The sequence below is a fragment of the Sciurus vulgaris genome, assembly GCF_902686455.1.
Source record: "Sciurus vulgaris genome assembly, chromosome: 3".
NCBI classification, from domain to species: Eukaryota; Metazoa; Chordata; class Mammalia; order Rodentia; family Sciuridae; genus Sciurus; species Sciurus vulgaris.
Genome location: NC_136463.1, coordinates 3,294,652 through 3,318,840, shown reverse-complemented (window position 1 = coordinate 3,318,840; position 24,189 = coordinate 3,294,652). Strand labels below are relative to the sequence as shown.

The following is a 24,189-nucleotide window of genomic DNA, read 5'->3' as shown; positions in this document are numbered from 1 at the left end:
GCGGGGAGACCAGAGCAGCCGAGAAGGACACCCCTTGCTGTCCCAGGCGCTCTCCCGCCTCAGCGTCTTTTGAGGACGGCTTCCTACTGGGGATGCGCCCAGCAGAGCCATCCCCTGCTTCTGTCGTGTTGCCACCCGGCTCCTCCTCCACCCAGGGCCCGTACTGCCCCAGCTCCTAGGCTTTTCACTCAGTGCTGGGACCCACACTCAGGCTGCCGCCACCTCGACCCTAAGAAATGAATGATCACCTGCCCTGAATAAGGCCTGCGCAGGGGACTGGCTCCTCTGTGACCCCCACTTTCTTCCTCACAACCACTGTGGGGGCAGACACTGCTGTCATTGTCCCCAGTCCACCAACAGGCCTGGGAGGCGCCCACGGGTGACGTCACTTGGCCAAGGTGTCGGGCCGAGTTCGAGCTGACACAGGTGTTTCCAGAGCACCTTGCAGGACTGGCTTCCACCTCTGCATTATGCCAGCCGTTGCGTGTGTGCCAGCACCCGCTGCCGCTGGGTACCACCGATTCTGCATCAGCCTGGAAACCTCGGAGTGCTTCTTTGAGATGCTGAGCAGTGCCTCAGTTAGAGTCAGGGGAGATGTTAACAAGGGTTCACAGGGTCCCGTGCAGAAGAGCATGACAGGTTTTGAACATTTAAAAGTGTAGGTTCATAAAAAAGGACAGTTTGACACATGCTGCAACAGGGATGGACCAGGGGACGTTGTGCCCTGGGAAACAGGCCAGATACCAACAGGCGCAATCCGCTGGGTGACGTCTCTAGAGCAGCCGGTTCACACAGACAGCAGAAGGCGGGGCAGGGGGCGGCTCTCAGCTAACGGGACAGCTTCAGTTTGGGTTGATGAAGAAATGCAGGAAATGGACTGTGAGAGTCACGTAGCACTGTGAATGTCCTTAAAGGCACTGAACTGCACTCAGACACGGTTGCAATGGTCAGTTTACGTTGCAAACATTTTACTGCAATTTTTAAACAGCATGCCACACAGTTTAGAAGTGTCTTTGATCTGTCTTATACTCCATGGCACTTAGGAAATGAAAATGTGCCCTGGGTAATGTGCTTGCCTTCAGTAGTAAATGGGAGGTAGTACAAAGCGACAGGCATGCATTTTCTGAGTGACTCCTTTTGAATGCTTTTTATCTGTACTACAGTTTGGACAGATTGAAGTGTTAGCAAGCCTACAAAACCAGGTAGTGCACACCTATAATTTCAGCAACTTTGGAGGATGAAGTGGGAGGATCATAAGTTCAAGGCCAGCCTTAGCAACTTAGGGAGACCCTGTCTCAAAGGAAAAATAAAAAGGGCTGGGGGTGTGGCCCAGTGTAGAGCACCCCTGGCTTCAATCTCTAGTACCAAAAAAAAAAAAAAAAGTGTGTTATTTGTACAGCTGTCTTGTTGCTGAGACTGGGGACAATTTGATGGGACAGTACAGGACACATGGCAGTTGTGAAGGAGGTTTTGATGGACAAGGTGAAAGATGGGGTGTGACAGGAGATGGCAGCATCTGCGCAGCCAGTGAAGCAGTTTGGCCGTCTGCACCAACTGACTCACAGGCTTCAATAGGACACAGAAGCCTGTCTCTTCCAGAAAAGGGGAGCCAAACTGATTTTCCTACCATGTTCCCCCAGGCAAGGAAAACAGAGTGATCACCCACGGTGGCCCACAGGCGAGGCCCTGAGCGGCCCTCGCCCGCTCTGCTGCCTGCAGCTTCCTCGAGCTCTCGGGCACATGGAACACAGCAGAAGCCTGAGCCACGTCCCCAGCAGTCCCTGTGAGTTGGGGCTCCCAACTGCTGGATGTAACCCAGCTCGTAGTCCCTCCCAAGGACCCACCCAAAGGGCCATGTGGGCTGGACTCTCCATCCCACAAAAGAAGGGACAGAGGTCCAGTGCTCAGGGACACTGGGCAAGGGGCAGGACTGGCTGACTGCAGAGGACCCTGGGAGATGAACAGAACATCCAGAGGGTCTGTCCCAGCTGCTGAGGCACAGCCTCCCAAGCATATGCTGACCCACTGGTGGCCACCTCTGGAAGGAGGCTCTGCCTGTGACTGAGGACAGGGCAGGGAAGGCCCTGGTCAGAGGCTGGCTCTCAGCCCTGGCTGCACATCGGATGCTCTGGGAACGCTGTGGAAACACCAACGCCTGAACTCCAGCCTGCAGGTTCTGCTCGACTGGTCTGTGTATAGCCTGGGCCTCAGGGAACGGAAAGCCCAGTGGACAGCACAAAGGAGGACCACGGGGTGAGGCGTGGGGGTGATAAGAATTCTAAAACCTGGACCAACGGAGCAAAGCAACAGAATGTGCTGGTCAGGAACCCAGGCCCCACCACGACGGGTGGGCAGCCCAGGGACACGGCCCCCAGCGGTGACGTCACAGGGCTGGGAACGTCTAGCCACTGGCCCTCCTGGGAGGAAAAGCTCAATGTGGGGCATTTGCTGGGTTCTGGGGTGGAAATGCTCCACCCTGGCCAGCTTCAAGCTGCTACTGATATCAACCGGCTCGCACAACTGGAAGACAGCAGCCGGGGCCGCTGGGCCAACCTCTCCCTCTCGGTTTCCCACATCTGTAAAATGGGGATCACATCAGCACATCTCTGGTAGGGAAGCTGTGAGGTTCCCCAGAAGCGTGGTCTCGGTGGGGTGTGTGTGGAAGCAGGCGTGGGCCCTGAACACAGTGGCTTTCCCCTGCAGAGGCCACGCAGCGCTGGACTTAGATAGGAGGGCAGCTCTCCGTTGGCCAGCCCGGCCCTGCAGGGCAATGCGAGGGGCTTGCTCCTCAGGGACTAGGACACAAAGGGACGCTGGGAAGCACTGACTTATCAGGGCAGGAAGCTCCCTGCCACGCACCTGCAATGAGATATTCCTTCTTTCCTCCCACGTCCAGCGAGACCCCACACACCGCGGAGGAGGGGGCCGTGTAGATAAACTCTATGTCCTTGTCGGGTCCTTTGAACATCTGGAAAGACAAGGAAAGCATGTTGCAGAGATGCGCTGTGACTTCTGCTCCGGCCCACTGCCCGCACGGGCAATGGCAGGTACGCACGAGGGGTCAGACGCCCACCACTCCACCAAGGCATGCATCCACTCACTGTGGCTCGCAGAGCAGGCCGCGGCCACCTGGAAGGGACTTTCTCAGACAGTACTTGTGGGCACCCCCTGGAGGTCACTTCGGACTCTCTGAGCAGGGGCTCATGTAAATCCTAGAGATTCTGGCCCATCCTCCAGGACCACGACTTTTGTATATTTCCAGAACTTTTCTGGCTTTTTGTTTATGTTTGGTGCTAAAGACCAAGCCCAAGGTCTCGATGACCACACAAACCCCACACCCCCAGGAAGTTGGATGCAGCGTGGGCTACTGTACTGGACGAGGACAGGAGCAGAGAGGCACCCCATGAGTAGGGATATAACCCCGAGGACAGGGGAGTTTGGTTTCTCAATGTCTAATTTACTTACAGCCAGGTAGGAGGGCATTTCCCAGAAGCCCACGGGGTGCTTTTTAAAGAGTCTTAATAAGCAATAAGCAAACCCAGATGGAAGGAATTCTTCCCTAAGGTTATGAGCAACCATCTGTCCAAAAGCTTACCAAGAAAGGCCTCGGGATGGACGGCCCCATGCTGCGTGAAGGACATTGGCCAAGGGCTGGAGGCCCTTCTCTGCTCTTACTATTCCCCCATGAGACCATGAGAGTGGATTTCCCTTCCCCATTCATAAACAGGGAGACTTAGGCACTAAGAGACTAAGTCACCTCCTTAACCTGCCACAGGTAAGAATTAGGCATTCCATAGGCCTTCTGATAACATTTATTTTCCAGGACCTTTTATTTTTGTAACACCGTTAAATATGGATGGCTACAGAGCTGCTACCATGTTGCCAAACTGGCCCTCCTGCTGGAGCCAGGGATTTTCTTCTTTCTTGAGGGCCAAGTTGGTCATTGTCAACCACGAGAGCATCCAGTCTTCTGCTCAGGGCTTCCTCCCTCCCTCCCTCCCTCTCTCTCTCAAACACGGGTTTCTTCCCATCTGCTCCTGGACACGGATGATCCTTTGAAAAATACTAACAAGGGCCACCCTGTGCCCCATGGGCCCCCAGTCCTGACTCAGGCCCCTTTACCTGACGTGCCATCTTCTCAGCACTGGCCCCACAGTTTCCATTTCTTTCCACAGTTGGGAAGCTTCCCTAACGCTACCTGGCTGCAGGACCCTCTTTCCTAAATCCCTCTTCCTCTTAGATCCTGGAGCACACTGGGCATGCAGGGCCGCAGGAGCTGCTGCTGCACAGGCTCCTCTCCTGTTTCAGCGGGGGGCACGGGAGGCAAGACCACGTCCTTACCGACAGACGCCCAGCCCACGACAGCTCTGGCGTGGACAGGCTCAGAGAATGCGCCATGGATGCTACAGACCTGGGTGACTTACGTGGAGGCTGTGCCACCAACTTATCACCCAACACAGTAAAGGTGACATGTTTCTGAGATAATGGAAGTTGCTGAGACTATGCCACCTCTGCCCCACTGTCTGGCATGCACGGATTAAGGAGAACCAGACCTGCCTGCAACTGGACGACCTTACTTCCTGCCCCACAGGTTGCTGGACTGAGTTCTGGGACCAGACCCTCCGCGGCGCTGCTCGCCCCACAGGAGAGCCTGGGGCGCTGGCGGGGCTGACTTACCTTGATCTGTTTGATCTCATACTGAATTCTCTTGATGGGGTTGCCATAGATGTCGTTCCCGGAGTCCACCTCCTTCTCGCTGACCGCTTTGGCCCTAATCACTGCAAACCACAAAGACACAGAGGTGAGGAGAGGTCCAGAGTCCAGGGTCTGACCAGGGGCAAGGCCTCCTGGCCTGCAAGGTGCTGGGGGAGTGGGCCACCCTGGCCCTCGCTGCGAAGCAAGGGGCGGATGACCCCAGACCCCCGCTGGCACCGAACTCCTTCCTGTCCCATGGGCCTTCAAGAACCCTCTGCCAGCAGCTCATGCCAGGTGATCTCTTCAATGGCAGGGTCAGCCACCCATTCTGCCAAAGCTCCCTGCCGATGTCACCTGAGTGCTTGGGACTTCCTCTCCTTCTTTCTGTTGCCTATTTACTGATGGCTGGGAGCAGATAAATAAATGACCTGGCCTGCAGCCCTCCCTTCAGGTAGGATGGGGCCTTCCCACCACCCTCCATCTGTAGGCTATTGGCAAACAGCGTGGGGCTGAGGCACAGGAGTAGTTACCTGCCTTCAAGAGGCCCCGGCACACTTAGGCTTGGGTCTGATATCTAAATGGTCTATCGAGTTGCCCTGCTAATCTGTCCTCAGTGTCTTCCCAGGGGGCTGGGGTGTGGCTCAGTGGTACAGGGTGTGCAAGGCTCACCTTAGTGTGTGCAAGGCTCTGGTTGCATTCCTAGCACATGCACACACACACAAAAACAAAACAGGAAAACAAGTCTCCCTGGAAAATGTCCCTTGGGAGATTCTGGAGAGTGACATGTCTTCTGTGTGGGGACGTGACAGAGAAGGGGTCAGAATGCCATAACTTACAGGGCTCAGACTGTGTCAGGAAATGTCTGCAGGTGGGGCTGGCAAACCCAAGGGACAGATGCCGAGGAAGGAGGTCAGACAGAAAGAGCAGCCCAGATACAACAAGAAGGACTGGGCTGGGAAGGTTCCAGAATGTTCTGGAGCTTGAGGCTACTCTCTCCCTGGGGGGCCAGAGTTCTGGACCAGCAGTCCATGTTGCTCAGGCAGGGCTCTCCTTTTCTCATTTCAAGGTTATCTGTGTGTGGCATGGTCTGTTTTAATGGCTTTGCCTTCCAAAGTGCGGTGGCCGGGGTCACTCTGGGCCAGTGTTTTGTTATTTCGCATGTCAGTAAAACAGAGATAAGGAAGAGACTTGTCCACCCTCCAGTGGTCAGCTTAAGTGCCTTGGGAACTCCTGGCCAAGGCTGTCCTTTCCCACAGAGGCAGGGAGGTCCAGGCACGTGGGAGCTCCATCAGTGTCCATTCCTCAGACCCCAGAAATACGCTCGGATCCCAGCCTCACCCCAGAGCCCTGCACCACAGCCACAGCCCCACCCAGGCCTGAGCCCCATTCTCTTCTTGTGTCAAAGCTGAGTCACAGCTGGCCCAGGCCACAGGTTCCTGTTTCCCAGGCTAAGCCAGGCCTCACCCTGAAAAGCCACATCTGGGAGAAGCCACCTGACAGGCCTCCCCAGCACAGGCGCCCTGCCCTCGCTCCCGGGCCTCCCACCTTCCTCATTCGCTGCAGCCTGGCGTCCGAATGTGCCCGTCCCTTCCAGCTCAAACCTTCTCCTGGCTCCCCACCACCTTTGCCTAAAACACGAGACCCTCTGCCACCTGGTGCCAGCAAGGTCCCCGGACTGCCGCCGCCCCGTAATCCCTATGCTGGTCTTGCTGTGCCCCCAACCCACATTACTGCCCTGCATCACCCAATCCCGGGGTGCTTGCACCTTTAAAGGGGCAAGTTTCTTCTGCCCCAAATGCCATCTCCCCTCCCTGCCTGGAGAACACCTAACCATCCCTAAGACCCAGCTAAAGTAGCCCTTCCTTGACTTCCCCTGGGAGAGTCCGTCCTCTGCAGCGCTTGGTGTACTCCCCGTGGCGGTGAACACCTGGACGCCTGTCTGCTCGGGGCTGGGTTCTCACCGTGGGACAGCCAGTACCCAACACACATCGGTCAGCCAAAACTGGGCTGAAGCTGACAACCTTGGGCCAGCAGCCCAGGTAGGGCTGCCTTGGGTCCCTATTTCTACGGGCCTCATCCATATGCCTTACTGCAGTGCTGCACAAAAAGTGTTTACGAGAACCAGCAAGCCTGCCAGTTAACTCCATCTCCGCGCACTCCTTACAGAGCGCCCTCAGCTAGGAACAGACCGGCAGAATCCAGCAGGAGCAGAGCACCCAACTCTGCCTGCTCTGGGCGCTTTTTGGAGCTATTTTTGGTGGCCCATTACCTGGTACAATGCTTAATGCACAAAGGTATCAATAAATGGCCCACTGGCAGTCAGAAACAAGCCAGATTACTCCCAAACAACCAAAAGGCCACATTCTGTCCCTCGCAAGAAGGTCGAAGCACCAGCCTCTTGCAAAAGTCCCTGCAGCTCCTGGCAGGTCTGCATCCTTATTTGAAAGAGGACATTTCAGGGTGGATCCTGAGTAGTCACCTTTCAGCTCTGTGGTCTCAGAGCAGTTCTCTGACTTCCTGTGAAAGGGACCCAGCAACCAATCCCACACCTCATAAGGCTGTGGTGGGGGTCCAAGGACCGGTGTGTGGCATCGTGCAGAGCACATGGCACCCGCCAGCCTCAGAGCAGAAGCAGCCCCCAGAGAGAGCACAGCAGATGGTCCTGCCCTGCGCGTGAAAGCAGCCCTCCTGCTGCAGAGGCACCAAGGGCCTGGGCCTTAGCGTGCCGAATGCGCTCCCAGGGTCTGGATGGGAGGCAGCTGCCCAGGGTGCTTGCTCCATTTCAGGCTGCGGACTATACAGTTTTTTTTAATTGTCAGAAGATAACTGAAGTCCAGGGTGAAACCAGAAGGCTAACTAAGGCCACCAGGTGCTTGCAGGGAAGTGGCGCAGACAGCAAGAATCTCCATTCCCAGCTGGGCTGCTTCCGCATATCCACAGGGACCCAGAATTCAGGTTCTTCAGGGTCCCTCTGAATTCTGGGAGGAAAACCATTCCTCCATGTTGCAAAATGAGAGACCATGTGAAGGAAAGCAAAGAAGGAACAAGCCAGGCCAAGAAGAAGCAGTTCTATAGGAACTTCCCTGCGGCACGGCCCCGGGAGGTGGGCTGGGCTGACGCGGCTTTGGTTAGCAAGCACCTGTCACCTGTCACAAAGAGGAATCTCAGCGGTACCCGTCCGGGCAGTTGCCCACTGGGAACGACAGGTGGAGAAGGGGTACGCTGAGGGTCTTGCTTGTGAAAGGCACCAGCAGCAGACCTGGCCCCAGACCAGCAGGAATCCAGGAAGAAGACAGACAGGGAAACAGGAAGCAGAGTTTCCACTGCAATGGCAGAAAGGGAAGGAGACAGAGTCCTTTGGAAGCGCGTGCACGCAGTGGTCGTCGCTGTGGGCTCCAGGATGGACCGCCAGGGCTGCAGAGGAAAGCAGGCCACTCCAAAAGAGGGAGGCCCTCCCTGAGCCCCAGGCCATTTACAGGCTAGGGCTGGGGGATCGCAGAGACCCCACCGTAGGCAGAATTAAACCCAAGGCAGGGGCATATGCCATATGCTGGGGTCAGCCCACATCCTGGCACGCACAGGCCTCCACCGCCCCGCACCCAGGGACGGGAGGCAGCAGTGGGACGAGAGCCTTTGTTAAGATTCTTGTTCTGTTTTGTGACCAAAACCATGCCCCCCACCCCCGAAAGGCCCAGATCTTGCTTTTTCTTCTTTCTCTTCTGCTGTTAACACAACATCTGGGTTTCAGATCGAGGGTAAAACACTGGCTGATGAGTTCACTGCCAGATGCTGGCTACTGGAACATACGCCATTGACTTAATTCAAAGCACACGCAACCGCAGAGCCCCTGCCCCCATCCCTTGGGCTGTGGACACCACATGATGTCACTTCCCCCCTCGAGGAGCCTGCAAAAACAATCCCCAGGGCACCCGGCCAGAACAGGGGTGGAAAAGAACTGGTGATGGAAAGTCAAGGTTGCTGGACAGTACAAAGAGGATGGGCCGTAGGATGGGCTGTATCGAGCCTCTGATACAGCCAGCAGGGATGCGGAACACTCAACAGATTCCAGTCATGACCAGGCCAGCCAGGAGCCCAGGGCTCTGGAGCTATAGCTCTCCCATCTGTCCCCTCTGCTCCCACCAACACAGGGCCCACTGTGCCCTCCAGTCACACTCACATACCACCAACATCTTTTGAATCCTACTGTGTTCATGAAGAACCATGGAAGTTCCTGGGGAAATAAAAACAAGCCGTGCCCATAATCTACTTTGGTAGTCGGACCCAAAGGAGAACTGCCAGTTAGAATCTGCTTATTTCTTACTTGGCTCCTTGTACTTCTCTGTGGGCCAGCCGCTCTCTGGCGGAATCCCATACCTATAGGTGTGGATACACCCTATGGAGGTTCCCTCTGGGGCTGCACTTCTGGGGCATGGGCTCTTGGAGCACCGGCGGAGCTACAGACCCAACTTCTAGACACCCAAGTCCTGGCGCCTGTGTGTTCCAGGTACCAGAATGTGCAGCCCAGGCCTGACTGAGGCCAAGCTACTGGGAAAAAGAAGGGACAGTGGTCCACAGTCCCTCCAAACCACCTGTCTGCCCAGTAGATACAGGATCTCCAGGGCTCCGAGAAACACCTGTCCAGATGAAAGTTAGGGTTGGGCCCCACGACCTGCCCACCAGTAGGTGCAGACGGAGGCTGGATTTGCTCAGGGTCAGCAGAGGGCGCTGTCCCCTCAAGCCTGCCCACCCTCTTCTTCAGCCCTTGCTGCTCCCTGGGAGGGGTGCCCCTGAGGGAAGTGGGTGGGGTCCAGTGGGTGGGGTCCTCTGATGCTGAGGCTGGGTGGGAGTTAGCCAGAGAGAGATAACACCCACAGGGGGCAGCAGCGAGCTGCCAGAGGCCAACCCTCAGGACTCCCCACTCTTAGATGCAAATGCAGTAACTGTGGGTCCAGCTGCAGACATCCTCCCAGGGTCAGCTGGTCCATTTCCTTGTCCCTGAGTAGAATCACACGCCAACCATTTCAGAGAAGGCAAAATGACATTCTCTTACAGATGAAACCTGACCTTCACTCACTAACCTCCTCTGGGTGAGGATTCAATGGCCTTTGCGGGGTGGGGGTGCTGCTGGTTGGGGGGACTGTGAGTTACACACCCTTTGTCTAAACTCCCCGGGGACAGAGGTGCCACATGCCTGGTCAGTTAATCTCAAATCACACCGAGCAGGCAAAATCCTATTACCATCTAAAACCAGATCCAGACCCCCAGGCTGCCACTTGGGATCAGTCTCTTGTCTCTTTAGGGCTAACATCACACCACCAAATGGCTGCTCAGCCTGGCCGAGGCTGCTTGCCCTTGGAATCTGGATTAATTTGTCCAAAGATCCAGTTCTTTTGTGGGGATGGGCCCCGGGTGCCTCCACCCCAGCCAGCTACAGACTCTCAAAGGCAGGGTCTGGAGAGGGAAACAGTGCCCCACCTTCCCACTTCCAGGGTCCACCCCTCAGCTGGGGACAGAAGTCCAGTCACATAGCTCCTGACTTTGCAATAAAATGGCTACATTGTTCAGGGTGCTGCTCTGGGTGGCTGGGGATCTGAGGGGCGTGTGACAGTCGTCTCACTGGGCTATGTGTGGGGCACAGTAAGGAGCACTGGGCCCTCTCTGTTGGGATGGTGTCCACTCTGTGAGCAGGACCAGTTGGCCTTGTGGCTGGAGGGACAGAGATGGCCACAGCAGGGATGGGCAGCTGGTGATCAGGACAGGGGTCTGGGCCATAAGGACCAACCTGCTCTCGCTCACAGGTCTCAAGGCCCCACCCCTCTCTGCAGAACCACACCTGTACACAGGTGCAGTGAAGCAGAGCAGCTGGGGTGTCACAGGAACAATCAGTGCAGGCTCCACCTGCTGCCTCTGGCTTACTGTCTCCCTGGGGTCTTTGGTACATATTGGGGTCTTCTCCTGAGCTCTGAGCTCTGCCCACTCTGGGACCTCAGAGTCCAGCCCTTTGGGGTCAGTGGAGGAACAGGCCTCCAGCAAGTCCATTTCTTTTAGGGAAATGAGGGGGAAAGGGCCTGTCAGTAATTCAGACAGCCCCACAGTGGTGGGTGGGACCCAGGGCTTCTTCCCTCTCTGCAGCTGCTGAGAGACCAGACTCTCCTGCAGACACCCCGGACCTGCTCCAGGACCCAGCAACTGGGTTTTTTGGGGAGTGGGAAACGGAGTAGATAGACCCCTTAGGAGGATCTAAACAGTGCCCCAGCTCTGGGGCAGGGTCATGCATGTCCAGGGTAAGGGCAAGACTTGGCCATAGTGACTCAGGCCAGGGTGAGAAAAGCCTAGAACAGGAATTAGAGCAGACGGATTTTAGGGGGCGGGTTGAGGGTGGGGCAAGAAGAGAGACGTGGGTGCGAGGGGCAGAGCAGGGGCACGCGGCCCTGGGCCATGCTGCCCACAAGCTGGCCCCTGGGGATCTGCCAGGCCTGCCCGGCGCAGGCTCCCTGCCCGCTGCTGGATTCTAGTGCACACGTGAGCAGCTGTCCACTGGCTGCCCGTCTCCATGGAGACCAGCTCTCCTGTCTCCGTTTCCTGCCCATTTGCTTTGGCTCCCTGTGGGGAGCAGAAGGGAACCTCTATGAGAGAGATGCAGCTGCACAGAGACAGCAGCCCCACCCAGCCTCCCAGCGACCCCGCCCCTCCCGCAGCCCTGGTAGGACCCCAGCCCACGCCCTGCCACCCTTCCTCCCTTCTCCCTTCAGGCCAGCGGGATCTCGTGCCAGAGCCTGGGCTCCAGCCCTTCCCGTTCACGTGCTGCTGAATCATTTGAAAAAAATGCAGTGCTCCCGGGAGGGTTTGCAGAACAGGGGCTCTGTGGAGGGAGCTGGGCTCTGCGTTCCTCCACCAGGGCCCTGCGCACAGCCAAGCCCGAGCCCAGGCGGGCAGGAGGCAGAGGGCTTGGAGAGGTGCCCAGGGAAGCCCCGCCCCCAGCGGTCCCTCCCTGACCACGGGCGAGGAAGGGGCCGGGCAGCAGCTCAGCAGAGCAGGGTCCTCTCCTCGCACGGCTGCTGTGTGCTGTGTGGCTGTGGGTGGTCACCATTCCTCATCGGCTGACTCATTTAGGAAGCAAACCCACGAGGGCTGGACCCTTGGATTCTTGTCTCAGGCCTGGTCTACACTGACCATCCGAGAGCCCTGGCCTGTGTGGGGCCCTCGGGCATGCGGCCCACCCTCCCAGGCTGCCGTGAGGGAAGACCAGCTCTGTTCCAGCTCCCTGAGCACTCCTCCTCAGCGCAGCCCTCCCGAGCAGGTGGAGACTGCAGGATGGTACAAGAAGGCACCCGCTGCTCCAGGGGCTGCACGTCCACCCTGGTCCTCCAGGGGGCCAGCTGGAGGCCCCACAACACCCACATCATTTTAGAGCTCTTGACCTGATCTCTGTGGCCACTTTCCGCTCATTAGATGAACTACAGCAGGTCAGAGGCGGGGTCCCTGACCCACCTCCAGCATTAAAAACTCCGTGTTCCCATCTTCTTCCACACGTGAGGTCCTGCGGGCCAGCGTAGGCGCTCTGGCTACACGTGGCTGGTCGGGGAGGAGAGTGTGAGGAGGGAGGACCTACGCCAACCCTCAGAGCAGCAGACGGGGGCTCCCTGGTCTCTCGTCCTGGCTTCTGTCCTCTCCATGGGCCCACCCTCAACCTGGGGACAGTGGACTCAGTGGCCACACGGCCCTGCTGCTCTCCCGCAAACCTCTCAGTCAGACAGGGAACCCGGTCCACCACCAGGTGTGCTGCAAAGGCCTTTCTGAGTTGCTGTGGTTTGGGGAGAAGGACCCACAGGGCAGGGGTGTGAGGAAGTGAGTGGATGGCTGTCCTGGTAATGCAGAGTGTAGAGGGGCCAGGGATGTTGTCCCCAGGCATGGGAACAAGAGCACCCACCAGCAGGGAGTTCTAGAACACAGTGCTCTGGCGAGGCCCACACAGCAGACCAGAGCGCTCAGGAGCAGCACAGCCTCCATGTCTGGGGTCTTCCCCGCCACCCAGCTGCTCTCCGTGAACACCTCTGGGAGCCCTGCGCCCTTCCAGAGGCACTGCCCCCGTGTCACAGTCTAACGAGGCTGGGCGAGGCCAGGCAGCTTGTAGGGGAGCCACGGGAACCCAGGCTGGACCCTGCCCTGCAGGTCCCATGAGGCCGTCCAGGGTCCATCACTCTGGGGAGGACTTAGGGACGCCAGAGAGGCACAGGCAGGAGCCAGGAGGTGTCCCCCACTCCTGCAGCTGTGTCAGGAAGGAGCAGTGGAGAGAGGGGTGGTCAGAGCCCGGCCCGAGGCCAGAGGTGCAGTCAGGGCTCAGGGCTCAGGAGGAAGCAGAGACGCCAACACCTGGCGGAGTCACCAAGCCCTTGTCAGGCAGCAGGGCCACGTTCTCGCCAGGACCAACACTGCTCTGCTCCTGGTGGAGGCAGGTGTGTGGCGTGGGGACCCGGGAGGCCTGAGGCTGCCCTACGGCCCCTCACACCACCATTGGCCATCCAAGGTCTGCTGGCTCCTGCAGATGGGGTGGGAAGGCACCGTGACACCTTCACAGAGAACTGCGGACAGGCCATCTGTTTTAAGGGGAGAGAAAAAGTCCCAAGAGGTTGATTTATCACCCATACCACTGGCCCAGGCAAAGGCCAGCCCGTCCCCACTTGGCCTTCTTCGAGATAGGTGGGGAGCTGGGGTGTCTTGTCCTGCTGCCAGGGGACAGTGTAGGTGTGACTGTCCAGGCAGAGATGAGTCACCCTTCATGGTGTCTCGCTGTCCATCCCCACACCTACTTTTAGCTCCAGTGTGGCCAAGAAGGGGCGACTCCTCACCTAGAACACACGGGCCACAAATACTACCTTCGCAAATGGAAACAAAAATAACCCAGCCCAGGGAAGTCTCGTCCACTCCTTAGACTGTGGCTTCCAGGCCAAGTCAGGGGGACCTCGGCCTCACGAAGCCTGGGTCCATCACAGTCACGATGAAGCCCAGGACTGTGCAGCTCCCTCTGCCTTCTCAGAGGCTGCCCATGGCAAGCAGGCTCGCTCCAGGCCATTTGTGTAGGCCGGGCTGGGCATCAGGTAAAGCCCAGCCTCTGGTGGGTGCAGAGGACACAGTGACTAAGATACAAAGCGCCAAACCCAGAAGGCTTGGGCTGCCACCATGGCCGTCCTAGCAAGCGTGGCAGTGCTCTGTGAGCTTGAGGCTCTCCAAGAACCTGGCTCTGGCTTCTCGGAGCCACACGTACCTGGTGGGTGTGCGGCACCCCGTGGGTGTTTGGTCCCTGCAGCCACAGGGAGACACTCCACTTACTCACTTCCCTGTATCCTGCACTGACCCTGAGTCCCACGGCCTTCCTGTGTGTAGTTCACTGTTGGTCCCCAGGGACAGCGTCTGGCACACAGGATTTATCACTGGAAAATGTTAGAGGAAACCTCTTCCAGAGAGAAATCGTGAAAATGGGATCTCAGCAACGCCCACCTCCAGCTGTGGGGTTCTAAACTTCCAAAAGCACTTGAAAAAATGCGATGAATCCACAGGAGCATCTACTTGGCACCCAACTTTTTGATCCAAATGCGCTAGGGATCTAGTTGTCTTTTCAGAAGCAGACACAAAAGAAGCCTCGATCCTGGGAAGGGGGCTTGGAGAGCCCAGGACCATACTACACTGTGGAGAAAACAAGCCACACCCTCCTGTGCCACGGACACAAAGGGGAGCTCCCAAGACCCCCCCGGGACGTCCCATCCCTTGCACAAAGTCCAGAAGCAGGTAAAACCAAACACCATGATGTTGGTCACGCAGGGCTGTGCTGAGGGCTAGGCTAGCCCCCAGCCTGGCGGGGACCTATCTACAGAGGAAGCAGGGGTGGGGAAAGGGCAGCAGCAACAGGCAAAATATGTGGCTTCTCAGCAAATGTGCCAGAGCTTGGGTTTGGGTGGCAGGCTCCCAGCCGTTCATTACATTGTCTGGAAAATACACGAGATAAATAAGGCTGTCGGTGGAGCAATGAGACCAAGGTGCCAAGGTATCCAAGGGCCTTGGAAGAGAAGGGGGTGGCTCAGAAACTGTCCTAGTCCCAGGATCAGAAAACTGGCCCTAGGGCCACCTCCAGCCACCAGCTCTATCTGCAAATCAAATCACTCATATCTGTGCCCTCCACAGGTCGATGGCAAAGCAAAAACATTTGCTCTCTGGCTCTTGGCAGAAAAAGTTTGTCAACTCCTGACCCTGTCATAAGTCTGCAATTGGCAGGGGGAAAAAAAAAAAAGCCCATTCCCCATTGTGGGGTGCCCCTGGCTGCCACAGCTGCTGGGTCTAAGCAGGAAACTGGCCCAACCCCCAGGTGCCCCACTCCACCAGCCCCGCAGGACTCCCCAGCAGGGCTAGGGTGCCTTCCTTCTCTTTCTTGGCCCCTCTCCCTCCACACCCCCTGTCCATTAAGGTCACAGGAATGAAGCAAGTGATGTACCATTAAGCAAAGCTGGCTTTGCTGGCTTTTTGTGGCCGAGAGAGGTTTTAGTGCCATCGCTCCGTCAACGTCTTGGCTGGGGGCTAAGCACCAAATGATGTATCTCTTGAAACTGTGCCCCCCGACCTGGGATGCCCCAGTGTTTCCTCGGCTAAGACACCTGAAGAGCGAAATCTGCCTGGAGTTTCCACGTGCGCCTGAGGAACAGCCTTCCCTGTCTGCACCAGAAAGGCTGGCCTCGCTCCCCGGACCCCACAGCTCCCCACGTCTCTGCAAAGGAGACAGCCTGAGGATGGGGTGCACACCGCTGACCTCTAGGGAGCCCTACAGGGTTCTGAGACGGCAACGCACGGGCCGGCAGACTCAGGCACACCACAGGCAGAATCGTCGTCAGTGCTGTATTCTGCATGGGTGGGACCCTCCCCTTTCAACATACGCTCTGAAACTCTAGCAAGCGCTTCCTGGCTTTTTCCAGAAACTCCTCGTGCAGCTTGTTCTGCTCTGAAATCTGCAGTTGGATGTCACGGATCATCTGATTCTGCTTCTCCTCGTCGTCCACGATGCTGCTGCTGGAGGGGGACGAGCCTCTGAACGGGGACCCTCTGCCCTTCGTCTGGTACCTGTTGGGGTAGGCTCGCAGGAGGGCCAGGCGCACTCTTCTGCGCTCTCTCCGCTCCTCCTCCAGCTGGGGCGAGTAGTGGATCTCCAGGCTCATGTCTGGGAGCTCCGCAGACTCAAAGGAGGGCTTCTGCCTCCTCCACTCCATCCTCGGCCTCTGTCCCAAAGCCATCCAGTCTGCTCCGAGCACGGGCTCCTGTGGGTGAGGCTGGGGGCTGCTCTCCAGCAGCGCGGCCAGCTCGGAGGCCTCGTGTGCACACTCGGTGCTCCTCGAGAGCAAGTCCTCTTCCTCGACAACGGTTCCCACCTCGGGCAACGATGTCTGGCTTCCATCTTTCACTGCAGGTTGGGCCACCTGATGGTATTTGAGGAGATCGGCCTTGCTTAGCGACGGTTTTAAATCGGTCTTGGATGGCATCTGGGGGACCTCGGCCTCTGCAGGGTCCCCAGACTCACCAGCGGACAGCGTCTCCACCTCTGCCACCCTCTCTTGTGGGGTGCCACTGCCACAGCCCTGCACGGCTGAGAAGTCCTGCTCTTGGGGGTTCTGGTCCTTCCTGGGCCTCGAGTCCAGGTGCAGGTTCAAGTGCCTCTTCAGCTTCCTGTTTGTACTGAACAGCTGCTCGAAGGCGAACTCCAGCTCCCTCTGCCACTTGTTCTTGGTGCTACGCTTGTCTGGAGGTGTGGGGGCCACAGCTTCCCTCTTGTGGGTGGGGCCCACGGGCCAGAGCTGCTGGAAGTCATCCAGTCTGTTCCTGGAGCAGGGGTCCTCAGAGCTGTTCCTCGGGCCTCTGGCAAAGCGAACGGTGGTCCCCTTTCCTGCCTTCCTCCTCCTCCCCTCCCGGCCTCGCTGCTTTTCCTCCAGGTACTTGAGTTCTTCTACAGTGGCCAAGAGTGGGTTCAGGCCTCTGCCCACCCGAGGGTCTGCGGTCCGCCGGCCACGGCTGCTCTTGCTTGAAGTGGCCCGCTTTCCTTTCTCAGTGGGACCCAGACCCCGGGTCTTGGGAGCCCCCTGCCTCTCTGGACCCACTGCTTTCCTCCGGGGCTTGGGGTGCCGGGCTTGCCGTCTGGGCAGTTCTTCCTTGTGACTCTTGTGTTCGTGAAGGACGACTCTGTGCTTCTCCTTGGCCCTCGGGGCTCTTTCTGCTGTTCGCTGGGTGGGCTCCTCCAGGTCGGCTTCAGCATGGGCTTCACCTTCGCCTTCGCCTTCACCTTCGTCAGCCTCGGCTGCGACGCTCGTCGCCCACTCTGCCGCCCCACCCAGCACATGGGATGAACACAGTTGCTCCAGGTCTTGGAAGAGCTGGGCCTCCTGCCACTCGGCCTGCAGCTCCTCGGCCAGGCGCAGCAGCTGCTGGGCCCTCCACTGCAGGTTGGGTCTCCTCTGCAGAATGCCATCTCCTTTGTCCCTGACTTGCAGCAGCATGTGCTTCTGCCTCAACAGTACCACTGCGTCATCCGGCGAGGCGCTTGGCAGCATGGCTCTCTGCATTTCTGTGAGCTCTGTTTCCAAGGGCGGGTGGCTGCAGCCAGTGGGGAGGCCTCTAACACCTGGGGCCCAGAGAGGCTACTGCTACCTGCGAGGGCAGGAGGACACGTGCCGCTCCCTGGGCGTTCTCGGGAGTGAGCAAGACCCTGGAGACAAGGTACACGGGATCTCAGTGCAGGACACACTCTCCCTGACCTCTGCCCACCAGGGCCCAGTCTCTCTCTCCCAGTCGCAGGCCTTGGGCAAGAGCCCTTAGGACAATTGCTTCCCATGGGGTGTGGTTTGGTATCCCAGGGGACATTTCTCAACATCTGGGGATGTTTTGGGGGGTTGCATCTGGAGAGGAGATGCTACTGGTCTGTGGCTGGGCAGTGTATGTTCTGGGGGCACAGAATGGGCCCCCAGGACAAAGGAGGAGCTGGCCAAAATGTCAATAGTCTAGACGGAGGCACATGTTAGGGTTCAGGTGGGGGGTGGCGGGTGCAATCGGAAGCATGTGCTAACACACCTGGGGAGGGCAGGGTGGAAGCAGAGGAGGAAGCATGGCCTCCCAAGGCGGAGAGCTTGTAAATGAAAGAGGAAGGGGCAGAGGAGGGAGGAGCCTGCTGGTGGGCCCGTGGGCCCGTGTGCATGCCGGTGTGTGCAGATACACGTGTGCAGCTATATGTGAGTCCGTGCATGCAGGCGTGTGCACGTCTGGTACTTGAGCCCCATGCAAACCCAACAGAGAGGAGCAGGCATGAATGTCCCTTCACAACTCTCAGCTCCTTCTGCCTGTGACTACCAGAGTACTCTGGCAGGTCTTTGGCATCAGCCAGGGCCCGAGCTTGGTCAGGCCTTCCTGGGAAGGCCATGTCTATCACCGCTTGGCGTCGAGGCCAGAAGCAGCTGGGTTTGTGAGCTGGAGCAGCTGCATCCCGCATGCTGCAGGTCAACCCACTCGCTTTAGCCCTGGTGGAACCAGGCTTAACAATTTCAGCCAAAAGAGGCCAAAAGAGGCTGCGATGGACAGAATGTAGCAGCACACCACGTCATAGCCAACACTGACAGCCCGGGCTCCCCCGGGGCACCTGGTACCCAGCAGTTCATTTTTTGGTACAGTAAACCTGTGAGGGAAGGAGTCATTATCACCCTGGGTTCGCAGATGGGGAAACCGAGGCAGGGAGCAAGGAGGACACTTGAGCAGGTCACATGGCTGGAACCTCTGCTGTCTGGGTAGACCACCACGCCATGGTGGATGGTGGCCACACTGACACTGGCTCTGACAGCACAGCCTCTGGGGGAGGGACCTGCACCTCTTGGTAGTCAGGCCATGGACGGGAATCACACATAAGAACAATGGCTACTGTAACTATGTACGTGCAAAAAAGGAACGCTGACCCTCTCCTCACACCATACACAAGATGAAGTCCCAAGGGTCGCAGACCTTCCTGGAGGGCTTCGGTGCTCAGAAGGAAACACGGGGCACCTTCCCGGCCTTGACGTAGTCAAAGAACCTTCAGCTACAATCCCAGAAACTCAAGCAGCAGAGGAAGAAGTGGATGAACTGGAGGCCCTCAAAGTCCAAACCACTGGCTCTGAAAGGCACTTCTGTGAAAATACAGGCACAGATGTGCAGAGACTCAAGAAAAGACTCCGATCCAGAACACTGACCAACGCCCACCACTAATGAGACAAAGGGTCTCATTCACCAGTGGGCAAAAGGTTTAAGTAGACATTCATCAAAGACGACAGACGTGCGGCTAAGGGGGTACGTAGGCATCCCCCGCAGTGGTCCCGGGCAGATGCAACTGAGGCTGTGTGGGAATGCCACTCCACACGTGAAGTGACTGCAGTTCAAGAGACAGACAACGGCAAGTGTTGGCGAAGAGGCGGGGAAACCGGGACGCTTCGCAGCCTTGGTGGGAATGCAAATGGCAGCCACTTCGGAAAACAGCCAGCAGTTTCTTTAAAAGGTAAGCACAGACTTACCAGGTGACCAAGCAGTCTCACCCCTGGCTCCACACCCAGGAGGAAGGGTAGCGTTTCCACCAAGAAACCGAAGCTCGGTGAACGTGGGAGACCTTCCCAGCTCGCGGAGGAGCTGGATTTGAGTCAGTTTCCTGTGCCCTTCCTCTGGGGGTCACAGGGGTGTCCAAAGAGGTGGGGAGGGAGCTGGTCTGCTGTGAATGCCCCTCTGTCTGTCTCGGGGGACACCTGTGGGGGTGGGGCTCACGATACTCCAAGGGGCAAAGTCTATTTGTGAGCCAGGAGCCACCGACTCACACCTTATTAGCAGGTGACAACCTGCTTCAGAGTGCCCCCCAAACTCAGCCAATGGCCCACATTTAGGGGTCTTGGGGATGAAGTTAGGAAGTCAGTCAGCTCCACTGCCCAGAAATCGGGGCCCCAGGACACCTAAGGTGCAGTGCATCCTTACTCACTGTGGAGTCCTCAGTGCCTCCCGCTGTTCCCCTCCCTGTGCCCTCCCCCACGCACTGCCTTCAGACCAGGACCGGGTCCCAGCTGGACCTGAGGCAGCTCTGGCAGGGAAGATGACTAAGGCCTCTGCCTTCCTGAGGCTGAGGTAGGGGTCCCCGGGATGCCCGCTTTCTGGGATGTCGGCCCCCCAGCCCTGTAGGGGAAGACACTGGCCAGGCAAGAGGACATGCTTCTGACTGGGGCTCACTGCACCAAACACACGTGGGCTCTGCTGGACAGAATGTCCTTCACTGGGCAGTGTTCCCCCTTGCCACACTCCCACGGCCTTCCCACCCCTGTGGAATGTGCCGAGCATCCCCACATGGCCCCTGCCAAAGAGCAGATGGGCTGCCCTCTGTTGCTGCCTTTGACCCCTCGGTGAAGCCACAGCCCCTTCCCAGTAAGGAAGGGTGGACCCCTGTCTGGCCTTCCTGTGCACCACAGCCTCCTGGACACTGGGCTCATTCTCCCTCTCACTCTGTGACCCCAGCAGATGGAGCCAGGCCTCAGCAGCCCCACCCAGCAGTTGCCTGGACAGTTTCTCAGCAGATGCGGAACAGCCAACCCTGCCCTGAGAAGAACATTCCACACAGGTAGCAGGGAGTACCAGGCCCACGGGGGTTCACTGCCCTCTCGTCCCTTCCCAAAGGAGACCCAGGGTCCTCTGAGCCGCCCAGCAGAGGGCATCTGCTGTAGGCCCCAGTAGAGTCGATAAAAGCATCACGTTTGAGCCTGTGTAGGGCGCCAGGAACAGGGGCTTGTGTTCAGAGGGGCCTGGATCCTGGTTGCAGGACGAGGGCTCCCATGTGTACCCGGAGCGACTCCGACCCCTGCCTCTGTAGGAGAGGCATCTGCGGCACACACAGAGGAACTGAGGTGGGCACGGTACAGACAGCACCCACCCCACCCACCTCAGAGCCAGTTCCCTTGAGGATGGTCACACAGCTCAGTAGTGACAGTCACAACCAAGACTCAGGCCCTGAAACTGACGATGCTGCTGGATCCCCCAGGTATGACGGCCATACGGTTAAATCCACCCACTGAAGTTGACCCTCCGAGACCCTGAACCTGGCACGTAATTGTCGCAGGCAATGCCATGTCCCTCCCGAATGTGGGTTGACAGCAAGGAGCGTGACCTCCGCGGGGACAGCAGTGTGACTCAGCTGCCTCTCTCCATCCCGAGGTGGCCCTTATCCCTCTCTGTGTCACTCTGGCTTCTGACGGCCTCACACACACCATGTCTTGGCTGGAACCCATGACAACGTGGCCCAAGGGTGATCGCAGCCCCTGAGGCTGTGAGCGGTTTTGTATGTAGTTAACCAAACCAGGTAACATTTGGGGAGAAGGCAGGGCCACACACAGCTGGCCAGGAGGACGTGGCCTCCGTGATCACGCAGCCCTGGCTGATGACAGACCTGCGTGTTTCCAGTGTCCCCAAGCTTCACACACCCTTCCCCACCATCTCAGTAGCCCACATGGTGGGTGGTGAGGCCTAGTCCTATCTGTGCTCTCTGATGGGGACGCAGGGTCTCAGAGAGGTGGAATAACTTGCCTGAGGTCACACAGTACAAGTCTCAGCTCTGAGCAAGCAGACCCCTGGTCCCAGGCTCCTAACCTGCAGCCAGTGGAGACCAGAGCTGGAAGTCACTTCTGAGGCACAAGTGGACTCCAGCCTGGGCTTCACTGTCCTTGCCTGGCCTCTGACCTCCCTGGTCCTCCTGTGACCTTGAGAAGCATATTTGGCTTCTGATGGCAGCTAAGGCCTAAGATGGGCCCCTGTGCTTTCTGTGCATGTGTGACGGTTTGGATGGGAGGCGTCCCCCAAGGCGCTGTTCGTGCAGGAGTCCTCAGAGGGGAAGTGGCTGGGCTGTGAGAGCTGTAGCCTGATCAGTCCACCCAGGTCCGAATGGACTGGCTGGGTGGTACCTGGGCAGCTGGGGCGTGGCAGGGGAGGGGTCACTAGGTCGTGCCCTGCAAGGGTGCATCTGCCCCGGGCCCCTTCCCTCTCTGCTTCCTGACCTGCCGTGAGCTGAGCAGCCTTCCTCTGCTGGGCCCTCCCCTCTGATATGCTGCCTCACTGGGCCCAGAGCAGAGAGTCGGCTGGCTGTGGATGGGGCCTCTGAAACCCGAGTCCCAAATAAACCTTCCCTCCTCCAAGTTGTTCCTGGTTATTTCAGTCACAAGGATGCAAAGCTGCCTGACAGCGTGTTTGCCGGGCCTCTGAGTTCATCAGAAGGACCACCTTCCACTTCTGGTTCAAATATCCCACTCCTCAACGTGTATTATGAGGCGAGGTCTCAATTCCCGGTAAGTCGGTGCCGGTTCTGCAGGTCTGGGTGGGGCTGAGGTTCTGCGTGTCTAAAGTGCTCCCCAGGACACGGATGCTGCTGGCCCACAGACCACAGCACGTGTCCCCTGAGAGGCCATGCCTTGCTCTGCCTGCCTCCCCGGCAGTTGCTGACCTGAGCATCTCTCACCTGAGCCCCCCAAAGCCCCTTTATCTGTCTCGCGTGGCCCTGCCCTTTGTCTGCACCCTCTTCTACAACAGGGCGGCAGCCTCTGTCCACCCAGTTGACCTTTGACCATCGCCCACTGTCCTTACCACCAAGTCCCCAAATGTGGTCCGTTTGGGGACCTGCAGCACACACACCTGGGCTGCCGGTGAGAGGGCAGGTCCTGGGCCCTGCCCCTGATGGATCCCAGCTCTGTGCCCCGGGGCCGGGACGTGCTCCATCCACTCGTTTCCCTGCCATCCTCACAAGGGGACCTCTGGCTTCAGGCTGGGAACGCAGAAGCAGCTCCCCATGTGGCTCCCTCCCATCCTGTCCAGGAGCGCTGCATCGCGGCAGGGCTGGCAGGGCTCTGCCACCCCCAGCATACCACCTGTCCAGCCACATCTTAACTGTGCCCACGTGGCTCTTCTTTGTGAGATGGACGTGGCCTTCCCCCTGTCCTCCCCACACTGCCCTAGCCCAGGCGGGTCCCCCTCCCTGAGGACACACTGCCCTCCAAAGCAACAGACTTAGCCGCAGGGCTGCCTGGTGAGCACTTCTTTGAAACACGTAAGTCAATCAGCTATAGAAAGGCTCCCGCTAGCTGGCCCTGACCACGGAGGGACGCCGCCATAGTCAGAGCTTCCGACCCCGTACACGGGGCTGGACATTGCCCTGCCTCTGGGAGTATAGAGAATGCATGAAATTCGACCTTTAATTTTAAAAAAGTACTGAGAATTTCTTTGGGATGATAGTGTGGGGAATCTTTGGGGGGCTTTTAAGATGTATAGAGCAGAGACCCTGAAGCTAGGTGGCCCCAGAATGTGATCCGGGCTTTTAAGATGGATCTCTTACAGCTGCCCATGTCCTCCCAGGTGATAGCCGTGCAGCTGCCTCTCGACAGCAGCCCATACCTCCAGACTGCTGTGGGCTGGCACTGCACAGGCAAGCTCAATACGGTTCTGTCTAACGTGAGTGATGGGGGCCAAGTTCCCGATGTGCTCTGCTATGCACTAAGCACCTGAGCTTTTGAATCAAAGCCATTGATTCTAAGATGCAGACCCCTGCAGGACACTGATGGCTCACAGGAAGACCCAAAATCAGCTGTGAAACTCCAGCTCAGAAGATCTTTAACAGCTTACAAACTGGCTGAATCTGCCAAGATGAGATGTATTGGGAACACGTCTAAAACTCACACATGGGTCCCTAATACGACCCAAGTAGGAAGTGGAAGAAGACGAAAGGGCTCTGCCAAGGAGGCGACAAGCAGGGTGATGGTCCAGCCAGGCCTGTACTGGCCAGACCTCACCTGGACATTCCAGGAGCAGAGGGCAAGAGGCACACCAAGGTGCCAAGGACAACCATGTGCCTCTGTGACATCCAAAGAGCACATGCCTATCCCTAGGGTATGGCCATCAGATGAGATGAAGTGTCAAAGATGAAGCATCAGAGGGGATGGAGCATCAGAGAGACGGAGCATCAGAGATGGAGCATCAGAGATGGAGCATCAGAGAGACGGAGCATCAGAGATGGAGCATCAGAGATGGAGCATCAGAGATGGAGCATCAGAGATGGAGTATCAGAGGAGACGGAGCATCAGAGATGGAGTATCAGAGATGGAGCATCAGAAATGGAGTATCAGAGATGGAGCATCAGAGATGGAGTATCAGAGGAGATGGAGCATCAGAGATGGAGTATCAAAGATGGAGTATCAGAGATGGAGCATCAGAGATGGAGTATCAGAGGAGATGGAGCATCAGAGATGGAGTATCAGAGATGGAGCATCAGAGATGGAGTATCAGAGGAGATGGAGCATCAGAGATGGAGTATCAGAGATGGAGCATCAGAGACGGAGCATCAGAGATGGAGTATCAGAGATGGAGTATCAGAGGAGATGGAGCATCAGAGATTGAGCATCAGAAATGGAGTATCAGAGATGGAGCATCAGA

General features: G+C 57.7%; 2 protein-coding genes across 2 annotated transcripts in view; both read right to left on the bottom strand.

The window, feature by feature from the left end:
• The window catches only part of TIMP2 (TIMP metallopeptidase inhibitor 2), a 45,273-nt gene that overhangs the window by 6,898 nt on the left and 14,186 nt on the right, over positions 1–24,189 (bottom strand). Inside the window, exons 2-3 of the mRNA XM_079131118.1 lie at positions 4,678–4,778; positions 2,860–2,968 (exon numbers count right to left, since the gene is read on the bottom strand). Coding sequence (XP_078987244.1) covers positions 2,860–2,968; positions 4,678–4,778 — 210 coding nt within the window. The remainder of the gene's footprint in view (positions 1–2,859; positions 2,969–4,677; positions 4,779–24,189) is intronic.
• Positions 15,566–22,715, bottom strand: CEP295NL (CEP295 N-terminal like). The gene is made up of 2 exons (XM_079130240.1): positions 18,715–22,715; positions 15,566–17,434 (listed from the first exon to the last, which is right to left on the bottom strand). The coding sequence occupies exon 2, from the start codon at positions 17,289–17,291 to the stop codon at positions 15,609–15,611; it is 1,683 nt and encodes a 560-aa protein (XP_078986366.1). The 5' UTR covers positions 17,292–17,434; positions 18,715–22,715; the 3' UTR covers positions 15,566–15,608.

What these genes read in the sequence shown, in the direction of transcription:
- CEP295NL (XM_079130240.1), bottom strand. Translation starts at nt 17,291, where the DNA reads ATGCAGAGAGCCATGCTGCCAAGCGCCTCGCCGGATGACGCAGTGGTA.